This window comes from Odocoileus virginianus, chromosome 5 (genome assembly GCF_023699985.2).
Source record: "Odocoileus virginianus isolate 20LAN1187 ecotype Illinois chromosome 5, Ovbor_1.2, whole genome shotgun sequence".
Classification (NCBI taxonomy): Eukaryota; Metazoa; Chordata; class Mammalia; order Artiodactyla; family Cervidae; genus Odocoileus; species Odocoileus virginianus.
Genome location: NC_069678.1, coordinates 89,802,556 through 89,820,769, shown reverse-complemented (window position 1 = coordinate 89,820,769; position 18,214 = coordinate 89,802,556). Strand labels below are relative to the sequence as shown.

Below are 18,214 nucleotides of genomic sequence, written 5' to 3'. Positions count from 1 at the left end.
AATGAGGACAGAGTCTAGGTTTCTGGTTGGGCAGTGGAGGCTGCTGGTTCGGAAGGAGGATAGCCGGATACACTTCCTTGCACACCCCTCTGGGTTTACATGTATCCAGCAGAGTTCTGAGCTAGAGGTTAGGAGCCCGTGGTATACAGATGAGGCCAGGGGAGTGATGCTCAGGGAAGAAGTGCTCAGGCCAGGACCATTAACATTAAGAGGACATGCAGGGGGAGGAGAGGTCTGCAATGGAGGCCTGGAAGGTGGGACTGGGAGTTTGGGGGGATCCAAGAGAGCAGGGACTCAGAAGGCAAAGGCAGGGTGTTTCTAGAAGGCCAGGGAGGCCCAGGGTCAGATGTCACAGTCCTTGGGGACTGGCAGGGGCGGGTGGTTGGGCTTGAAGGAGCAGGAGTCAGGCGGCAGAGGCCGAAGGAGTGGCTACTGGGGAGGAAGTAGAGGCAGCGAGTGCAGGGAGGAGTTTTAAAGGCATGTTGGGGTGAGGGGTTGTGTGTGTCTGTCTGTCTGGTCCAAGTGGGAAAGACCATCCACAGGTCCAGAAAAGCAGCAGGAAGGGCCTACGGCTGTCTGTCTCTAGGTCTGGGCCCACCTCCATGGTCCCCTCCTTCTCCCACCGCCTGCCCTCCAAGGGCCTCCCACTTTGCTGTCCCCCTGCCAAGGTACACACCAGTCCCGCCACTCCTAGACGGGGCCTCTCACCCTCACCCACCTCCAGAGTCTGGGCCCACTCCTATCCTAGCCCTCAGAGTGGGGCGGGGTTGCCAGGGGTCTTTGGGCCTGGCCTCCTGGCCTGAGCCAGCCCAGAGGGACCGCGGGAGGGAGCCAGGTTGGCAGGGTACCTAAGAGGACACTGGCTGGGGTGGAGAGCTGCGGCCCTTCCCCAAGCTGGTGTGAAAACCAGGCCCTTGATGGGGATCAGATGGGCCTGACTGGTCAGGGAGAAGGGTGGGAGCTAAGCGGCAGGGATTCTGGAGTCAGGCTGCCTGGGTTCAAGTCCAAGAGCCACCACTCATCAAATGCGTGTCTTGAGCAAGTTGCCTAACCTCTGAAGCCTCAGTTTCCTCATCTGAAAAGCTCTCATAGGCTTGTTGTGAGGATTAACTCCATTAATCCACCTAGACTTTTTAGCTCTGAGGGTGAGCTGTCCTGGGGTGGGTTGGGGGAGGGAGTTCGGTGATGGGGGTGATGGTGAAGCAAGCAGTGAAGTGCCTCTTGTGCTGGGAAAGGGGTTCCCACGGGCTGCACACACAGAGTTGCTGCAATACACACTTAGTCCCCCACGTGATCCTATCCCTGATTCTCCTGACTCACCCCTTAAACTTTCCTGAGCCCCCCGCCAGCCTGCTTCTATGTGCCTCATACATCCCCAGCCTCTCTCTTCTCCCCGTCCTGAAGGCTCTGCAGGAAGAGAGAGCTCCAGCTCCTGCGCCTTTCAGCCGGCCCTAGGAGGCCAAGTCTGGCCCTGTCCTGTTGTCCTGTGGTCCCTGGTCTTCACTGGGCCCTTAAGGTGGGCCTCCCCAAAGCAAGACTGAGACAGTCTTGCCACGACCCTCCATAGCTGCCTGCTGTTCCACCAGCTTTTGGCCCAGCAAACTTCAAGACAGGAAATGAGTGTCTGTGTGCCGTAGGTCGCAGACTTTCCTGCCAAGGCTCACCTCTGGGCTAAGCCAGGCCAGGCTCCCAGCCGGTTCTCCATCCCACCTGCCAGAGGCTTCCAGCCTTGGTCTGTGGTGCCTAGATACCAGTGGGTCAGCTCTGCCTGTGGTTGCCTGCTGTGTGGCCTTGGACAAGTTGCTGCCTGTCTCTGGACTTCATTTTCCTTAGCCACAAGAATCCGAGGCCAGAACGGATTCAAGGACTGCTCTAGGCCTGAGTAGGGGTAGGAAATGTGATGGTTGGTTAAAATGAACCAGACAAGGCACGTAACCTGCTTAGCACAGCCCTGGCAGAGCCGATGCTGGCCTCCCCCGCCCCGTTCAGAGCACGGGCTGAGGAGTCACGCAGACCTGGGTTGGCATCGCAGTTCTGCCTCTTTGTGACTGTGGGCAAGTGACCTCATTTCTTCAAACCTCAAACTCCTCCTCTTTAAAAGGGGGATAATGATAGTCCCTAATGACAGCAGCTAACCCTTGCGGGGCTCTTACTCCATACCAGACGCTGTTCTAAGCACTTCTCATGGATTAACTCGTTGAATCCTCACACCAATCTTCTGAGATGGATAAGAGTATTGTTCCCACTTTGTAGATGGGAAAGCAGAGGCACAGAGGGGTTAACTGACTCACCCATGGTCACATGGCTAGGAAGTGGGTGAGCTGGGAAGTGACTCTATGCAGGCTGGCTCCCCAGTCTCTCCTTTTTCCCACCATGCTATCGGGCCTCTTAGAAACAGTGAATATAAAAGGCTTAACCCAAGCCTGGCACATAGTAATGACTTAATTAATGTTAGCAATTGTTATTACTGTCACCGTGATTCTCCCATTCCTTCTAGATTTCTGTCTTGATAAGTCAGTAAGAAAACTCTCTGGGCTCCAACCACTCTAGGTTGGAGCCTGGGGAGGGCCTGAATGGAATCTTCCTCTTGCCACCCCTTCCATCTGCCAGGCAAACTGAGGGGAGAGAGGAAAAGGTTCGCACAGATGTGTGGCCTGGGGTGTGCAAGTCGTCCAGGGAGGGGGCGGGTATTGGTAACTGTCCCTACTCTCCCAGGGCCTTGATTCTGCACACCCTCATGCCCACCCCACTCCCTAGGGGACTGCACTCTTGGTTCTACAATTCCTGGGAAGCCCTGCCCTCTCTTGAGTCCTTCTTCTTTCTTTCTTTTTTTTTTTTTTTATTATTATTTTTTTTCCTTCTTCTTTCTTTTCAGCCACCAGAGGCCTCTCTTACAGAACTAGGGTAATGAAGACCCCTCCTGCAGCCCCCACCATTCTCCTCACTTCCACCCCCGGGGACCGCTCAGCCCCATCCTCAAAAATCCCAGTAATGCTGTGGAAATTGAAGTTACCTTAAATATTCTAATCTTATAACAATTTTGATTCAATCAACATCTAAATGTGACCACATGTGCCCAGACCACCCAGAGGCCTGGTTGGTGGTTTGGGGTGGGGGGTAAGTTCCTAGACGGATGGAGGGCAAGAGGGCTGCTCTCAGGAATGGCCTGGCTCAGGAGGGGCTCCCTGGGGGAGAGGTCTGCAGGTCACTGAGCCCCTTCCCGGCCTGCTGACACTGAGCAATCCTCAGGCATCCCGGGAAGCACAGGCCTGGGCGAAGTCTCCTTATACTCCCTCCCAGCTGGGCTGGGGGAGGGCTGGGGGCTGGATGGGATGCTCAAAGGCAAGGGGAGGCGGGGCTGGCCTCATGGACCTGCAGCTCAGAAGGGCTTAGTTTAAGGCTCTTTTGGGTCATCTTTTCTGAACCATGGGCTCTGCATTTTCGTTTGGCGCTGAGCTCACACTGCCCACCCACCCTGTCTCTATGGGCCCTCCTTACTCCATTCTTAAACTTAGTCAACAGTGAATAAAAATTTATTGAGTACCTGCTTTGTGCTGAAAATAATGCTAGACACTTGGGGATACAGCCATGAACAATAGAGGCATGGCCCTGATTTTGCAAAATTACCATCTGCAAACACTCATGAATCCACACACAGCAATTCTGTAAGATAATTCCCCCAAATATCATGTTCATCATAACTGCCAGTTAGGGAACACTCAGCCTAGGCCAGGAAACACACATACTTCATTTTGTTTTATCCTCAAAACAGTCAGCAAGGGAGGCATTATTATTCCCGTTTTCCAGATGAAAAAACTGAGGCTCAGAATTCCAATTCTTTGTCCAGAGTCACATAACCAATAAGTTGCAGAGCTGGGGCTCACCCTTGGCTCTATGTTTTCAACCTGTCCTCCCCATCGCTATACATGCCTTCAGCTGCTTCCCCATGGATAAAAGCTCCCAGCATCATGTCTCCAGCCCTTAACTTGGGGCTACATTTTCATTAAATGAAAGAATTCACATAACACACTCTTCAAGGAACATAGGCAAACAGTCACCCAGTGAAATACGAAAACACACATATGCAACCCAGAATATAGTGGAGAAGAGCTTGGTGTCCAATACTGGGCTGTTTTGGTTCAAGTCCTGAATCTACTATGTATTAGCTGTGTATCTCGGTTTTCTTATCTGCAAAATGGGAATAGTGATAGGAGCATTGTGAGTGCTCAAGGAGAGATGCATATGAAGTGCTTAGACCAGCACTGGCAGAGTCACTCTGCGATAAATATTAGCTGTTGCTATGAATAACATTGGTCTGCACTTACTCACGCGCTGTCATGCTCATCACGCCATCTTCCCAGCCCTCCTCCAGCCTGGCTCGGTCCTAGATGCCCCCACGACTGATGGCCCAGGCCTCCAGAGCCAGGAGGGACAAGCAGCTGTTTCTCTCAGCATCTCCCAGGACTATACCTGTGTGGTGGGGGGTGACAGTACTGCTCCTCACCTGTTTTGGGTCCATCAGAGAAGGCTTCCTAGAAGAGGCCTAGATCTCACAGGCTAAGTGAGCCAGGTTGAGTCAGGGGGGCTACCCTGCGCCCTGACTGCCTCCCTTATTCCTTACAGCACCCACCCCCTCAACTGTTGCAGCGCCCTCTCTCCACCCCCTTCCCCACAGTAGAAACTTTCCTCTCCTTCTGCCAGCAGCGCAAATTGCCCCCAGGAATGCGTTGCATCCCACAGCTCCCCTGGCAGTGGCCAGCGGCCGTCCTGGGGTCAGACCTGGCCCTACATCAAAGGCGGGGGGTTGGTAAAAGCAAGGCTCCTCGCCTGCTGCCACCCTCCGCTCCCTCCCACCGGCCCTCTGGCTTCCAGGGAACAGCACATGGTAGCACTTAAGCTCCAGGAGAACGGAGGATGCCTTTCCTGCACCACCACCCCCTAGCAGCCACAATGAACTGCTTGTTAGGAGACTGTTTTAATTTTACTTAATGCAATTTCTGCTCCTGGGCTTCTGTGGCCACCTCCTTCTCAGACCTGCATGCCCAGGACAAATGTAGGGGCAGCCAATCTGCCAGAGAAAGGGGTACCCTGAATCTGGAAATGTCACTGGTTGGGGGCTGGGGCAGGGACAGGACCCTCTTACATCAGGGGACGAGGGCTAGTACTCTGGTCTCCACTCAGGAAGTGAGGGGTTGGTTAGACAAGGGCTCAGAGCTGGCGCATCCAACTCAAGAGGTTGGACGCCTCAAACTCAGAACTATGAGAGTATGAGGTGTGAATGGAAGCCAGAGACTTCTTTGCCAATGTGCTTTCTCCAACGCCCTGGGCAGCCATGGAAGCTCTGTTTTCAAATGGTTGTGACTAAAGAAAGGCGGCACTTTCAGGCTCTGACCAGCTTCTGAGATTTGCTCCATCAGGTGCATCTTCTGGCAAATTCTGAAAACCAAGGATCTCATGGGTACTCTCTGGAATGTTACAGTGGTGATCTGCTGACCCCTGGTGGCCAAAGGTTGCAGACAAGGCCTTTCCTTAGTGCTCTGCGCAGCCAGCACCAAGCTCCAAAGCCACCAGCATGGCCTCCTCCAGCCACCCAGCCTCTGTGGGAACCCCACCTGGTTAGTCAGCCATTCCCATATAGCCAGGCAACCCTGCCCCTTCTCACCGGGAGGGTGTGCCGGTACGTCATGAATGGGGAATGGCCTAGCCTGGGGGTTGTGGGGTGGGGGTGGCCCACCCCCAGCCACAGTAGAGGAAAGGGGTATGTAATCTACAGCTAAGAATTTCAGGGGTGGGGGGAGCAGCTGTTGGGTAGCTGGGCCTTGTATGGTTGGCTCATCTGGGGAGAGAATGAGGTGATGTTCTGAGCAGCTCACGGTCCTCAGCCCCTGAGTGCGTGCACACACACTGGAGTTGTGATTGGGAGAACTTACTAAGGGGACTTTGTTTCCACAGCTTGCCAACACTGTAATGCTGCCCAAGTTAAATTCTGGGAAAGGAAATATCCGAAACCTCACGCCATACAAACAGCTGCTGGAAAGTAGGCTGTGGTACGGGGACGAGAGGAAGGGCGAGGGCCCCCCTGGAGAAGGAAAGGGTGGTGCATCACACTTTTCTTGGCAGGTCCAGACACCACACGCTTCCCACATCTGGGCCCCAGCATTCACTCCATCAGTCGCGCGCTCATTCACTCACACTCTGGTGTGACTGCACCCAACCCCATGCTGGGTGCTGAGGATGCAGTTGACCAAAATGGGGCCCCATTTGCACTGGGGCCCCAAACTGTTATGTCTCTGGAGGGGGAGGTAAAGAGGCTTGGAGAAGGGGATCCTAGAGGAAGCATCAGTTCAGTTCAGTCGCTCAGTCCAACTCTTTGCAACCCCATGGACTACAGCACACCAGGCCTCCCTGTCCATCACCAACTCCTGGAGCTTGCTGAAACTCATGTTCATGAGTCAGTGATCTCATCCTCTGTCGTCCCCTTCTCCTCCCATCTTCAATCTTTTGCAGCATCAGGGTCTTTTCTAATGTGTCAGTTCTTCACATGAGGTGGCCAAAGTATTGGAGCTTCAGCTTTAGCATCAGTCCTTCCAATGAATATTCAGGACTGATTTCCTTTAGGATTGATTGATCTCCTTGCAGGCCACGGGACTCTCAAGGGTTTTCTCCAGCACCACAGTTCAAAAGCATCAATTCTTGGGCGCTCAGCCTTCTTTATGGGTGCTAGAAGTGATACTTCTCATCAGCAGCTTAACCCAGCTGGAGGAGGCAGGTTGGGTGTTCTAGTGCCCCAAAACTTTATGACTAGACACACTTTAAGCACAATGCTCCCCTCATCTCAGACTTGTCCACTAACCTTGGGGAAGGTCTGGGGCTCTGTTTCACCCCAACAACCTGAGTATCTGGACCTCAAGGCCCGAGGCTGTCCCCAAGAAGAGTGCTGCCAAATACGGCCTGATGACCTCTGACCCCTCTGTTTAAAAGCTACCTTAAGCTCTGTGAGACTGAGAGGGATCCGCAGGCCTGCTCCCCCACCATTCCAGTGTGAACCAGGCACCATGGTTAAGAATGTGGGCTGTGGGGACTTCCCTGGTGGTCCAGTGGTTGAGGATCTGCCTTCCACTGCAGGGAGCGCAGGTTCTATCCCTGGTCGGGGAACTAGATCCCATGTACCACAACTAAGACCCAGCGCAGAAAAAAAGACATGGGCTTATGGAGTCTGGCTGGGGCTTTGAACCCTAGCTTCTCCACTTACTAGCCATATGACCTTGGGCAACTTGTGGCCTCCTCCTAAAAATAGTATTACTGTGAATTAGACAATGCATACAAAGTGTTCAGTGCAGAGATGACACCTGGTAAGCACTCACTAAATGGCAACCTAACAAGGTTTACATGGTCTTTCTAGCCAAATCCTCCAACATGGTGGCCAAGAGCCCAGGATAGTCCATTTTAGGAACATCTGGGATACTGGTCTGCTTCTAGATTTTGCTATAGACAGTGGACTCAAAAATGACTCTGAAGGAGCCTCATTTGCTCCCAGGCTTCCCAGACTCTCTGGTCCATGGGGAGAAGTATTTCTGGATTAGATAAAACCAAGGTAGGGCACAGGACTCAGCAGGTCTCCACACCCCATTGTAGCAAAATTCCCAGGGCCGAGCAGAAAGAAAACAGGACATGATTGGGATTTCACTCAAGAATGTGTCTTTATTGAAGAATTTGTAAGAAAAAAAGATGGACCCTCTGTAAAAAGAGGAGATGTTGCCTCCAAACAGCAGGGAGGAATGAGAGACCTGGGTGGTTTCCCAGAAGTCAATGTTTCTGGCATGACTGGCTCCCCTTTCCTGGCAAGCACTAAAGTGTATCACACTCCAGCCAGCAAATCCAACCCGCCCCTCCCATCTTCTCCTCCCTGTCCAGTGAGTCCTGGACTCCCTACAGTCACTCACCAATGACTTTCTGAAGACCCAGGTATAGGTGTGTGAGGTTTGCCTCTTAATGGAGTCAGAGTGGGTTCTGCTTTGGAAAATTCAAACAGGAATGTAAAATGGTTTGAGCTCCTCTAGTCCAACAAAGGATGACTACATCCAGCCCCTTTGAAGAGAAAGGGAGCAGAGAATTTCCCTCCTGAATGCGCACACTTGTAGGTAAATGGACTATATCACAGTCTGCTCTTTATTAACACAGAGAGAATGGAAACAAGGTTAGAAGAATATATAACATCTGTTAAAGAGTCACTGAATTCTCGAAGGCAGAAGGAGCACTGAGGCTTTCTGATTCCAACAAGTGCTCCTGCTGGCTACCCTGAAGTCCTGGGGGTGGTCATTCCTCTCCAGCTGGGAGGTTGTCCTCAATCCGCCTGATGAACCTCATCCGGATTTCTGTCACACCATCTCCTTTCAGAGTGTCCTGGACAAATTTGGCTTCCACAGCCATCTGGACCTGGGGGACAGTGTGAAAATGAAGGGGCACCTGCCTAGCCACAGCCTCTGTGAAATCACTGGGGATGCAGCTATAACTGCCTCACCTAGAGCAGCCTAAACAAGGGGGATGGTTTTCACAAGGACAAGGTTGCTAGTTCCTGTGCAAAAGACAGTGGCCCCGACCCAACAGGAAAGACTTAGCAAAGAACACTCGCAAATTAAACTGTCACCAGATAAGCCAATCTGGGAACAGATGCTCCTGGGCTTTGGGGGCTGACAGCACCACCTTCCAGCCTAAGCAATGAAGATCAACACCACGTAGAGAACTCCAACTTGGATCCTATGCTTGGCAGCATCACCATCTCCAGCAGCAAAGTACCGGGTGAGTTCTAAACCCTCTTTTCACTCTCGTTCATTCATTTAAACATTTATTAAGACCCTACTACCTTTCAGGTGTCTCAGAAGGTAAAGAGCTGCACTCACCATCTCCAAGGCTCCTCGCAACACCCCACACAAGAGATTGGAATAAATAAGGGATGAGTGGTTATCAGGAAGTTCCACGAAGTCCACCAAGGGATTATTTTCCAAAATGAGGGAGAATTCGTCACCAGCTGGGCTCCAATTGGTGATGCTTGGAGTGATGCCCAAGTACATCTTGAATGCCACCTGTCAGGAGACACACAATGGCACTATGGGACAAGCAGGAGGGGCTGTGCACCAGGGAAGGTGATATGATAGGACCGGCAAGGGGACTTAAATGGCTCTGGAAAAAAACTGGGGCCTCTGCAAGACACTGAAGCTCCACATATTCAGGGCAAAGAAGGAAAAGCAACTGTGCACAACTCCACACCCCTCTCCTTCCAGTGGGGCTTTAATCCACAGGGATGCTTCCAACCATTCTTCCCTTGTTCATAATCTGTACTATTCTTAAACCACCAGGGAGGCTTCTACGGCCCAGACAGCTGCCCAGCTATTCTTCTGGAATACTAAGTGCTTCTCTAAGGGACAGGGTGGTAAGCAGTGTCTTCCAATGACAATTCTTCAGCATGGCCTGGTGGCCCAGGATAATGACCTTGGCGATGACATCTGCAGTTTCCCGAAAGTCATGGCACCTCCCGACATTTGACCGTGCCAAGAAATCTTCAATCAGTCGGACTCCAATGTTATAGCCCCTGGGAAAGAAATGAGATAACTAACTATATTATGGAGTCTGAATGTCTTATGTCTGAATGTAATGCTGTTGGCGGTAAAAGGAAAATGAGGACAATTCCCAAACCTCCCAATAAATAAGCTGAGGAAACTGCACCCAAGGTGTTGGCTATGACAGAGGACCCTGTTCTGGGCTCTAAGGGACCACGTAGATTTGGTTGCTCTGGAGTCCCATTCCTGTCTCTCCCACAGAGGAGCGCACTCACATTTTGTCCAGCTGTTTATTCACATCTTCATCATTTTCATAGTCCTTGCAGAGCTGGGTAACTAAAGCCCCGTAGGTCAGGGTGAAGAGCTCAGAGCTCTAAAAGAGATTGAAAAGGCGGTCAGGAGCAAGCCACACAGAAGGGAAAGTTTGGTGAGAGTCTAGATCAGCCTCAATCCAACTGGAAGAATTCAAAGGAAGGTTGCTGGTGTCCGGTGGGAAAGAGCATCATCCTCCGTGCAACAGCCAAACAATCTGGCTCCCTAGGGTCAATGTGACAGGGCTGCAACCAGACCCACTAGAAAATGGGCTGGGAAAGGTGCCTCATCCACTGAGCAGTCACCCTTCCAACACACCAGAGTGATGTCTGCTGACCCAGGACCCCACCACAGCTGCCAAGCCTCACTGCACTCCTAAGGCCCCCTCGAGGAGCAGCAGAGGACTCAGCCAGGAGGAATGAAGCACCAGATGAAGTCCACTGCACTAGCGATGACCCCTCTAAGTCACCAACGGGAAAAATACTGTTCCTCTCGACACAGCTAAAGTGTCTGCAGGAAACGGGTAACTGAAGGAAATACAATCTTTTCTGTGCCTGGAACACAATGCTGACCTGGACTGGCTTCTACTACAACCACAGTTAGAATCACAGAATCTCTTTCTCAGATAAAGAATCCTGTCACCTATCTACCAAAAAACAGAGATGGGAAGGTGAAAGGAACAGCAAATACCAAGACTATAGAATAAAAGCAGCAGGTTGGAGCAAAGGCATTATCAAAGTTAAACAAAGTGAGAAACGTGTTAACATCTGGGTCAAGGTACTTACATAGAAATAAGGCTGAAAATCAAGTGCCACCCTCCCAGTCCCTTCTGAATGGAGGCTTGTCAGACTTGCAGCAGAGCACCTTTCTGTCTGCAAGTCTGCTGGGGAAGAAAGTATAACCAAAGTCAAAGCCCAGACTCCCAGGACCCATTGTTCCTCACCTCATCCTCACGGCCTGGTGATGAGGTCACTGCAAGAATAGTAATGCGAATGCCTTTTGCTTACATACCGCATTCTATTTTTCCTTAACCTCAGTTTCCACTCTACAGCAACTCTGTAAAGCATAAAGGGCAGGAACTAATCTTGTTTTAGACATGAGGAAACTGAGCCTCAGAATGGTTCAGTAATTTGTCCAAGGACAGCTAATTATTGGCAAAAGTAATTGGGGGGACAGAAACCAGAAGTTTCTAAGCCACAGTTCATTCTGTTCACTGTTCCCCACAACTGCAGTATTAATCACCTCCCCCCTCAAAAAACAAAAGATAGCTGTACTATGGAGTCAAAGAGAATCAGCTGCTGAATAAGTAAGCTCTCTGAATTCAACTAAAACAGATCAGGGTATCTCCAAGATCAGGGTATAGTACCAAGTATGGCAGTTAAAGGGAAGCTATTAAGGAGAAGAATGGTTTTTAGTCAAGTTAAGGGTTTGGCATTAGAGTGGCCTGAGCATGAATGAATGGAGACAGTCCAGCAGTAACCAGTCCATAGAGTTGGCGCCACTGCATTAAATCAGGAGAGCTTTCCTTGCATTATTAATGAGTCCTTGGATGGAGAATCCAAGAGCCTTGCCCACCATGATGCCAAGTAACATACATATCACAATGTTATTAAGCACTTTACACATGCAGCAACCCCCAATTTATCAATAAGAAAAATCAAAGCCCTAAACAGATCTGTTGGTGCTCACAGCATCGATAAGCCTGGAATCTGGGAATGGAATCTCTGACCCAGACTCTCCACAGCCTCTCTTAATTTCTAAGTTTATCTCCACTCAATTATGAATCAAGCCTATGTGGAATAGCTCGACATAAATAGTGCAAGATAACTTAAAAAGTCTTCAGACTTTAAAAATAGGAATAAGCCATAGTGCAGAAAAAAATCATTCATTCAAGGCTTACTATGTACCAGGAACTACCTAACAGGAGGGAAACAGCAATAAACTGAATAAATAAACAGTATGCCAATGGTGTAAGTGCTATGGAGGAAAATGAGCATAAAAGATTAGTGAATATTTATGTTCACCTGTATGTGTATGGGGAGGTGTCAATTTTAGGTAGGATAGTTAGAAAAGCCCTCATTAAGGTGATATTTGTACAAAGACATGAAGGTAATAAGGGAAAGCCATGAAGATATGTAGGTGAAAAAACTTGAGGCAGCAAGTGTAAGGCCCGGAGGTGGGAGTGTATCTGCTATGTGTGAGACACAGCTAGGAGACCAGTGTGACTAGAGATGAGTAAACCCGAGAGCGAACAGAAGAGGAACTCAGAGAAGTAACTCGAGGCTGCGGAGTCTGAAGACCCTTATAATTTAAGGTTCCATGGTACCACAAAGGTTATATAATTCAACCAGCCCCATTTCTTCACTGAACATAAGCACATTCTTCCTCCTAACAGAAACATGAATCCCTTCTGCAAAACTTCTACTTTCAGACTGCTTTAATTATGTTTAATAATAATGATCATTAACATTTATAAAACTTTCAGGTCTTCACAGTTACTTATTGATCTTCACAACAACCATGAGAGGTTAGCAAAACAAACACTATTTATCCCCATTTTACAGGTGATAAGTTAAGTAACTGAGACTCACTCTTTTTAGAGCTGAGCACTGTCCTGTAAAAAGTTATTAAGTCATCCTGAGTCACTGCTTAACCTTCCTGAACATCAGCTTTCCCCAGCTGTACAATGGTGACAACATTATCTGCCTTTCAGGGTTATCAGTGAGATAATGTGTGTAGAGGGCCTGCTGCATAGTACCTACTCAAGAAGCAGGTACTGTAGGATTTCCCTGGCAGTCCAGTGGTTAAGATTCCACACTTCTGCTGCAGGGGGGATGGATTCGTTCCCACATACAGCCAAAAAAAAAAAAGTAGATATTGTTATTTTTGTTCTTAAACTGCTTTTCTGTGGCATGGTGCCAGAAAGCACCCTGAACTAGATTCAAAGAGGGAGATTCTGAATCACTATAAAGAACTTTAAAGCAATTAGTAAGGCATATAGAAGGATACAGGGTTTATAGTCAGAAGACCTGATTCTAAGTGTAGACTTGTTACTGGCTGAAACACTTTAGTTAAGTCACTTCACTCTGCTGAACTTCAATCTTTTCCAACCAAAAAAGTAACAGTGAAATCTGTCATGCCAATCACAGGGTTGATGGAAGGGGAAGGTCTAATGAGATAATGGACTTAAAGATGTTTCACAGACCAAGAAATCACAGGAGTGATTTCATGTTGGCAAAGTCAAGTACTTCAGGCACCCTGTGCAGAGTGAAGTTAAGCCAAACCCTATACTCAGGTAAGCTATTGCACTTGATGGTTTTCAGGCAGCTTTGTAGTCAGTGTACCAAACAAAACATCAAAACTCCTTAGGCGGCTAACCTTTGGAGCTAAAGCTCCAAGATTATTAAGAGTCATACTTACTATTTTTGTCAACACAAATAATCCAGTGTGACTGCCCCGCAAGATGCTAAGGAAGGAAGCTCAGTAACAGGACTGTTCCCCCCTCTCTGTCACTCTCCAGCCTCCTGTCACAGATTCTGAGGACTGCCACTCAAGTAGTAACTCGCCTGACTCTGGAGAATACAGTCACAACACAAAAAAAGGGCAGGCGTAAACACACAAAGGTTAATTAATATCTTTACTAATAAGAATGCCTGTGTGGTGACCATTTTGTAGTGTAGAGCGTTAGGTCGGTGCAAATGTTAACTGTGGTTTTACAATGTTGAACTTCGCTGTTTGACACTGGAATACAGTCTTAAATAAATGTAGTTATGTTATACATCCTCTTAATGCGCATTTCTCGCTTTATGATTTTTTGATAATGATACTACTTGCTGTTTATTTTACATTTATTTTAGACTAGGGAAATGATGTTACACGAAAAGCAAATTTGAGCGATTTTTTTTTTTTTTTTTGCGAGTTCAAAATGGGTCATAAAGCAGCAGAAACAACTCGCAACAACAACAACGCATCTGACCCAGGAACTGCTAATAAATGTACAGTGCAGTGGTGGTTCAAGAAGTTTCGCAAAGGAGACAAGAGCCTTGAAGATGGGGAGCGCGGTGGCCAGCCATCGGAAGCTGACAAGCATGCAACAACAGTGACCCACTGAGAGCATCATCAAAGCTCACCCTTTCATAACTACACAAGGAGAAGGAGTTGCCAAAGAACTCAATGTTAACCACTCTACAGTTCAGCACTGGAAGCAAACTGGAAAGGTGGAAAAGCTCAATAAGTGGGTGTCTCATGAGCAGACAGAAAATCAAAAAAATCGTCATTTTCAAGTGTCATCTTCTCTTACTCTATGCACAGATTGTGATATGTGATGAAAAGTGGATTTTATGTGACAACCAGTAGTAGCCAGCTCAGTGGCTGGACCAAGAAGTTACAAAGCACTTCCCAAAGCCAAAACTGCACCAAAAAAAGGTCACAGTCACTGTTTGGTGGTCTGCTGCCTGTCTGATCCACTATAGCTTTCTGAATCTTGGCGAAACCATTATATCTGAGAAGTATGCTCAGCAAATCAATGATATGCACTGAAAACTGCGACACCTGCAGCCGGCATTGGTCATCAGAAAGCGCCCAATTCTGCTCCAAGACAACGCCCGACCACATGTCACACAACCAGCGCTTCAAAAGTTGAACGAATTGGGCAACAAAGTTTTGCCTCATCCGCCACATTCACCTGACCTCATTCAACTGACTACCACTTCTTCAAGCATCTCAACAACTTTTGGCAGGGAAAATGCTTCCACAACCAGCGGCAGGCAGAAAATGCTTTGTTGAATTTGTTTGTTGAATTCCAGAGTTTATTGAATTCCAAATCACAGATTTTTATGCTATAGGAATGAATATGTTTATTTCTTGTTGGCAAAAATGTGTTGATTGTACAACCGAAAAATGTGTTGATTCCTATTTTGATTAATAAAGATGTGTTTGAGCCTAGTTATAATGATTTAAAATTCAGTCTAAAACCGCAGTCCAAACAAAAATTATGTTTGCACCAACCTAATAACATCGAATCACTATGTGCACATGGAACTAACATAGTGTTGTAGATAAACTATACTTTAATTTAAAAAAGAAAAAGGATGCTGGGACTTCCCTGGTGGTCCAGTGCTTAGGACTCCATGCTTCCACTGCAGGGGGCATGGGTTCAATACGTAGGGAAACTGAGATTCCTCAAGCTGCTTGGTGTGGCCAGAAATAAATAAATAAAGACAGTGAAACTGATGTTTATAGCAATGAAGACACTTGCCCAAGGTCACACAAGCAAGCAGTGAAGCCAGGGCTCAATCCAACACTTCTATGCTCCTGGCACTGTATATTTTTCGACCTCTCTCATAGAGGACTGCTTCTCAGGGTTACGGACTAGGACTTCAACTCTGCATTTCCCACAATGCTTTGCTCAGAACTGGGACCCAGGAAAAGTCTGCTAGACAAATGGGTTGTTTCCGTTTGCCCAGATTAAAAGCAGAGATCTAATTACTTGGTCATATTAAAGTTTTGGAAGGGTTAACTGGGAACACAGCAATTAGCAGAAACTGGGCTGACTGGGAAGTGGACTGCTAGAAGGGGAGGCTCTCCCGGCAAAGAGGCAAGAAGGAGAGCACATCAAAACCAGGTGGCTACACAGAGGATCACGTGACAAGCCTCAGCTGGGTACCAACAGGAAGTGAATGACAGGATGCACCAAACCTTCATGTCACTCATTTAATACAGACTACCTAGTGCCAAGCATCATTTTAGGTGCTGGGAGTACAGAGTTAACAAATCAACCCTTGCTCTCGTAGAGTTACATTCTCATGGGGCAACTATAAATAAACAAGTAAATACCTAATTTATAATGAAGTATTTTAAATGAAAAATAGACAGTGCTTGAAGAGAAATAGAGTAAGAGGATTGAGAACTAGTCAGGTGGTCAGGGAAGCCCTTTATGAAGAGGTAACCTCTGAGTACCTGTAAATGAGGTGAGGAGGAGCTAGATACTCTCTGGGGGAAAGGTTCCAAGCAGAGACCACAGCAGTAGCAAAACTCAAAGCAGGGAGTGCACTGATGTCAGTCCCTAATTCCCTCAATTCACCAAAACCAAGTGAATACAGAGGGTTGCGGGGTGGGCGCTGAAGGTTCCTGCTGAAACTGTGTTAAAAGTTTCAATGTTGGTTTCAAGTTTTAAAAAAAGATAAGGAAAAGAGCTAGATATGAAAACTAAATGGGAAGACTTCTGCTATCTGCTCATAGAGGAAAATAAACATTTATCATGTCCCCTGCATTTTACACTGTTATCTCACTTAATCCTAGGAAAGCATTATTTCCCCATTGTATAGATGAGTAAACTGAGGACCAATCAGGATTCCAACAAACATCCACGTGTTTTACAATACATCAGGGGTCACCAACCTCTGGGATCTAAGGCCTGAGGATCCGAAGTGGAGCTGATGTAGTAACAGAAATAAAGTGCACAATATGTAATGCGCTTGAACCATCCCCAAATCACCCCCATGCCCCAAACTGGAAAACTGGCCTCCATGAAACTGGTTCTTAGCTCCAAAAAGGTTGGGGACCACCACCCTGAATGACACTATTGCCTAGCAAAACTCTCTTCTTCCTTTTTCTTATTTCCTCCAAAACAGGAATTCTTAACCTATGATTCACAGAGTATTTTCCAGGGGCCCACAAGTTCCCCCCACATGTAAGTAAATGTCTGTTTATGTTTGTCTATTTACTATTCCTGGGGAGAAGATCCACAGCTAATATCAACTTTTCAAATGAGATCCGACAGAGAAAAAGTACAGTACTACTCTGGAGTAACAGGGCCTGCTGCTGCCCATATTTGGTGGCCGTTCCTGGCGTAAGATGCAAAGGTGTAATGGAAGTTTAGTCATCTTCTGTAGAGTTGAGTGTCAACAAAAGGCCGCAGATCTGCCCTGCATGCGACCTTCAATAACTCAGTTTGTAAATCGGAAAATATAGACAAATTCGCAATTCTAGAGGAAGTAAGAAGATGCCAAAGAAAAGAAACACCTGTCAAGAAATCCCCTTAGTTTGGAGAAAATCATCATCCATCTTACTTTCCAGGCCCAGCCCCCACTGGCAGCCAAACTTTCTAGGATAGATGGTGTCCCACTATTTCCAGGACAAGAAGGGAGCCTGTCCCCCTTCACCAGAGGGGGACCACTAATAGCCTACTCTGGCCCACCCCTTACTCTCTCGCTTTCCGGTTAAACGCGTACCCGAGTCTCTCACAATGCCCAGGGCACAGTGTGGGAGACATTACAGTCCAGTAGTCTGAAGCATTACCTTTGAAGTCAGAGAGACATGGGTTCAAATCCTAACTCGTCTTAACTGTAAATAGGGGCAAGTTATGCAACCTCTGAGTTTTAAAACGGCGATAGTATTATCCACCTGACAAGAGTTACTCTGCGGATTAAATGAGATAATAGACGTAAAGTGCTTGGCCCAGTGCCTAACACAGTAAGACAGCAACAGTGGGAGCTACTATTATTGTCGCCGTCGTTGTTGGTCTCGTACTCAATCGCACTCAGGTGGCGGGGGAAGAGGTCTCTGAGCTTCTCCAGCGGCCCTCCAACCTGCCCCGCACCCGGGACGCTCCCAGAGCTAATCCCCGCTCTCCACCGGTCACCAATGAGCCCCTTCCTTCCCTCCAGCGGAACCACTCCCTCCCAGGGCTGGCAGAAGGCGCCTTTCCAGTTGAGACTTGCGCCCTGCGCTGGGCCCCTTCCCCAGAACACCTCCATTCCGCCCCACCCGCCGAGGTCACACGCTCCGGTTACCATTTTTTTGCTCTCGGTGCCACGGTTCGCCTGCCTCGACATGGTGCCGGCCTCCTTATCCTGCCTCGCCACAGACCCACTCGGCAACCCCTCCCGACACTGTTCGACCCAGCCAGCTGCCCCCTCAGCGTTAAGGATTGACCGGCACGACTCACCGCACCTGCGCAGCTGGCCGCGAGGCACCACGGGACTCGTAGTCCGGCAAACGAGGGTAATTCCCGCCAATAAACGCCGGACCACAGCACCCAACAGCCCCACTGGCAACCCCGCCCCTTTAGTGCAGCCCGACTACAACTCCCAGAATGCTCCGCTCACAGAGGACTCTTGGAACATGGCTCCCTATCGCCTGGTTTATGGCCGCTGGGTGGCGTCCGCAGCTTGCAGTAATCCTGTATTATCTAGACAGTTTTTTCCCATCCTGCCTAACCCTCACTCTGTGACGCTCCGCAAATTCCTCCCGCTAGGGATGGTCTTGGAAAGTCCCTCTTTCAAACTAGCTTCTTCCGCTGTTGCTGCAATTCAGAGCCAGAAGCTCCGAGGATGTCCCAGAAA

General features: G+C 48.6%; 1 protein-coding gene across 4 annotated transcripts; it reads right to left on the bottom strand.

The window, feature by feature from the left end:
- Nucleotides 1-7,675: 7,675 nt before the first annotated feature.
- TRAPPC3 (trafficking protein particle complex subunit 3) lies at nt 7,676-17,965 on the bottom strand. 4 transcript variants are annotated; one of them, XM_020880207.2, is made up of 5 exons: nt 17,818-17,965; nt 9,833-9,930; nt 9,490-9,589; nt 8,901-9,083; nt 7,676-8,436 (listed from the first exon to the last, which is right to left on the bottom strand). In XM_020880207.2, coding segments are annotated over exons 2-5 (405 nt in total). In that variant the 5' UTR covers nt 9,835-9,930; nt 17,818-17,965; the 3' UTR covers nt 7,676-8,316. The 4 variants fall into 4 exon arrangements, with proteins under 4 accessions (XP_020735866.1, XP_020735868.1, XP_020735872.1 ...); XM_020880209.2 differs by having other exon boundaries at nt 17,823-17,910; XM_020880213.2 differs by lacking the exon at nt 17,818-17,965 and adding an exon at nt 17,663-17,811.
- Nucleotides 17,966-18,214: the final 249 nt, after the last annotated feature.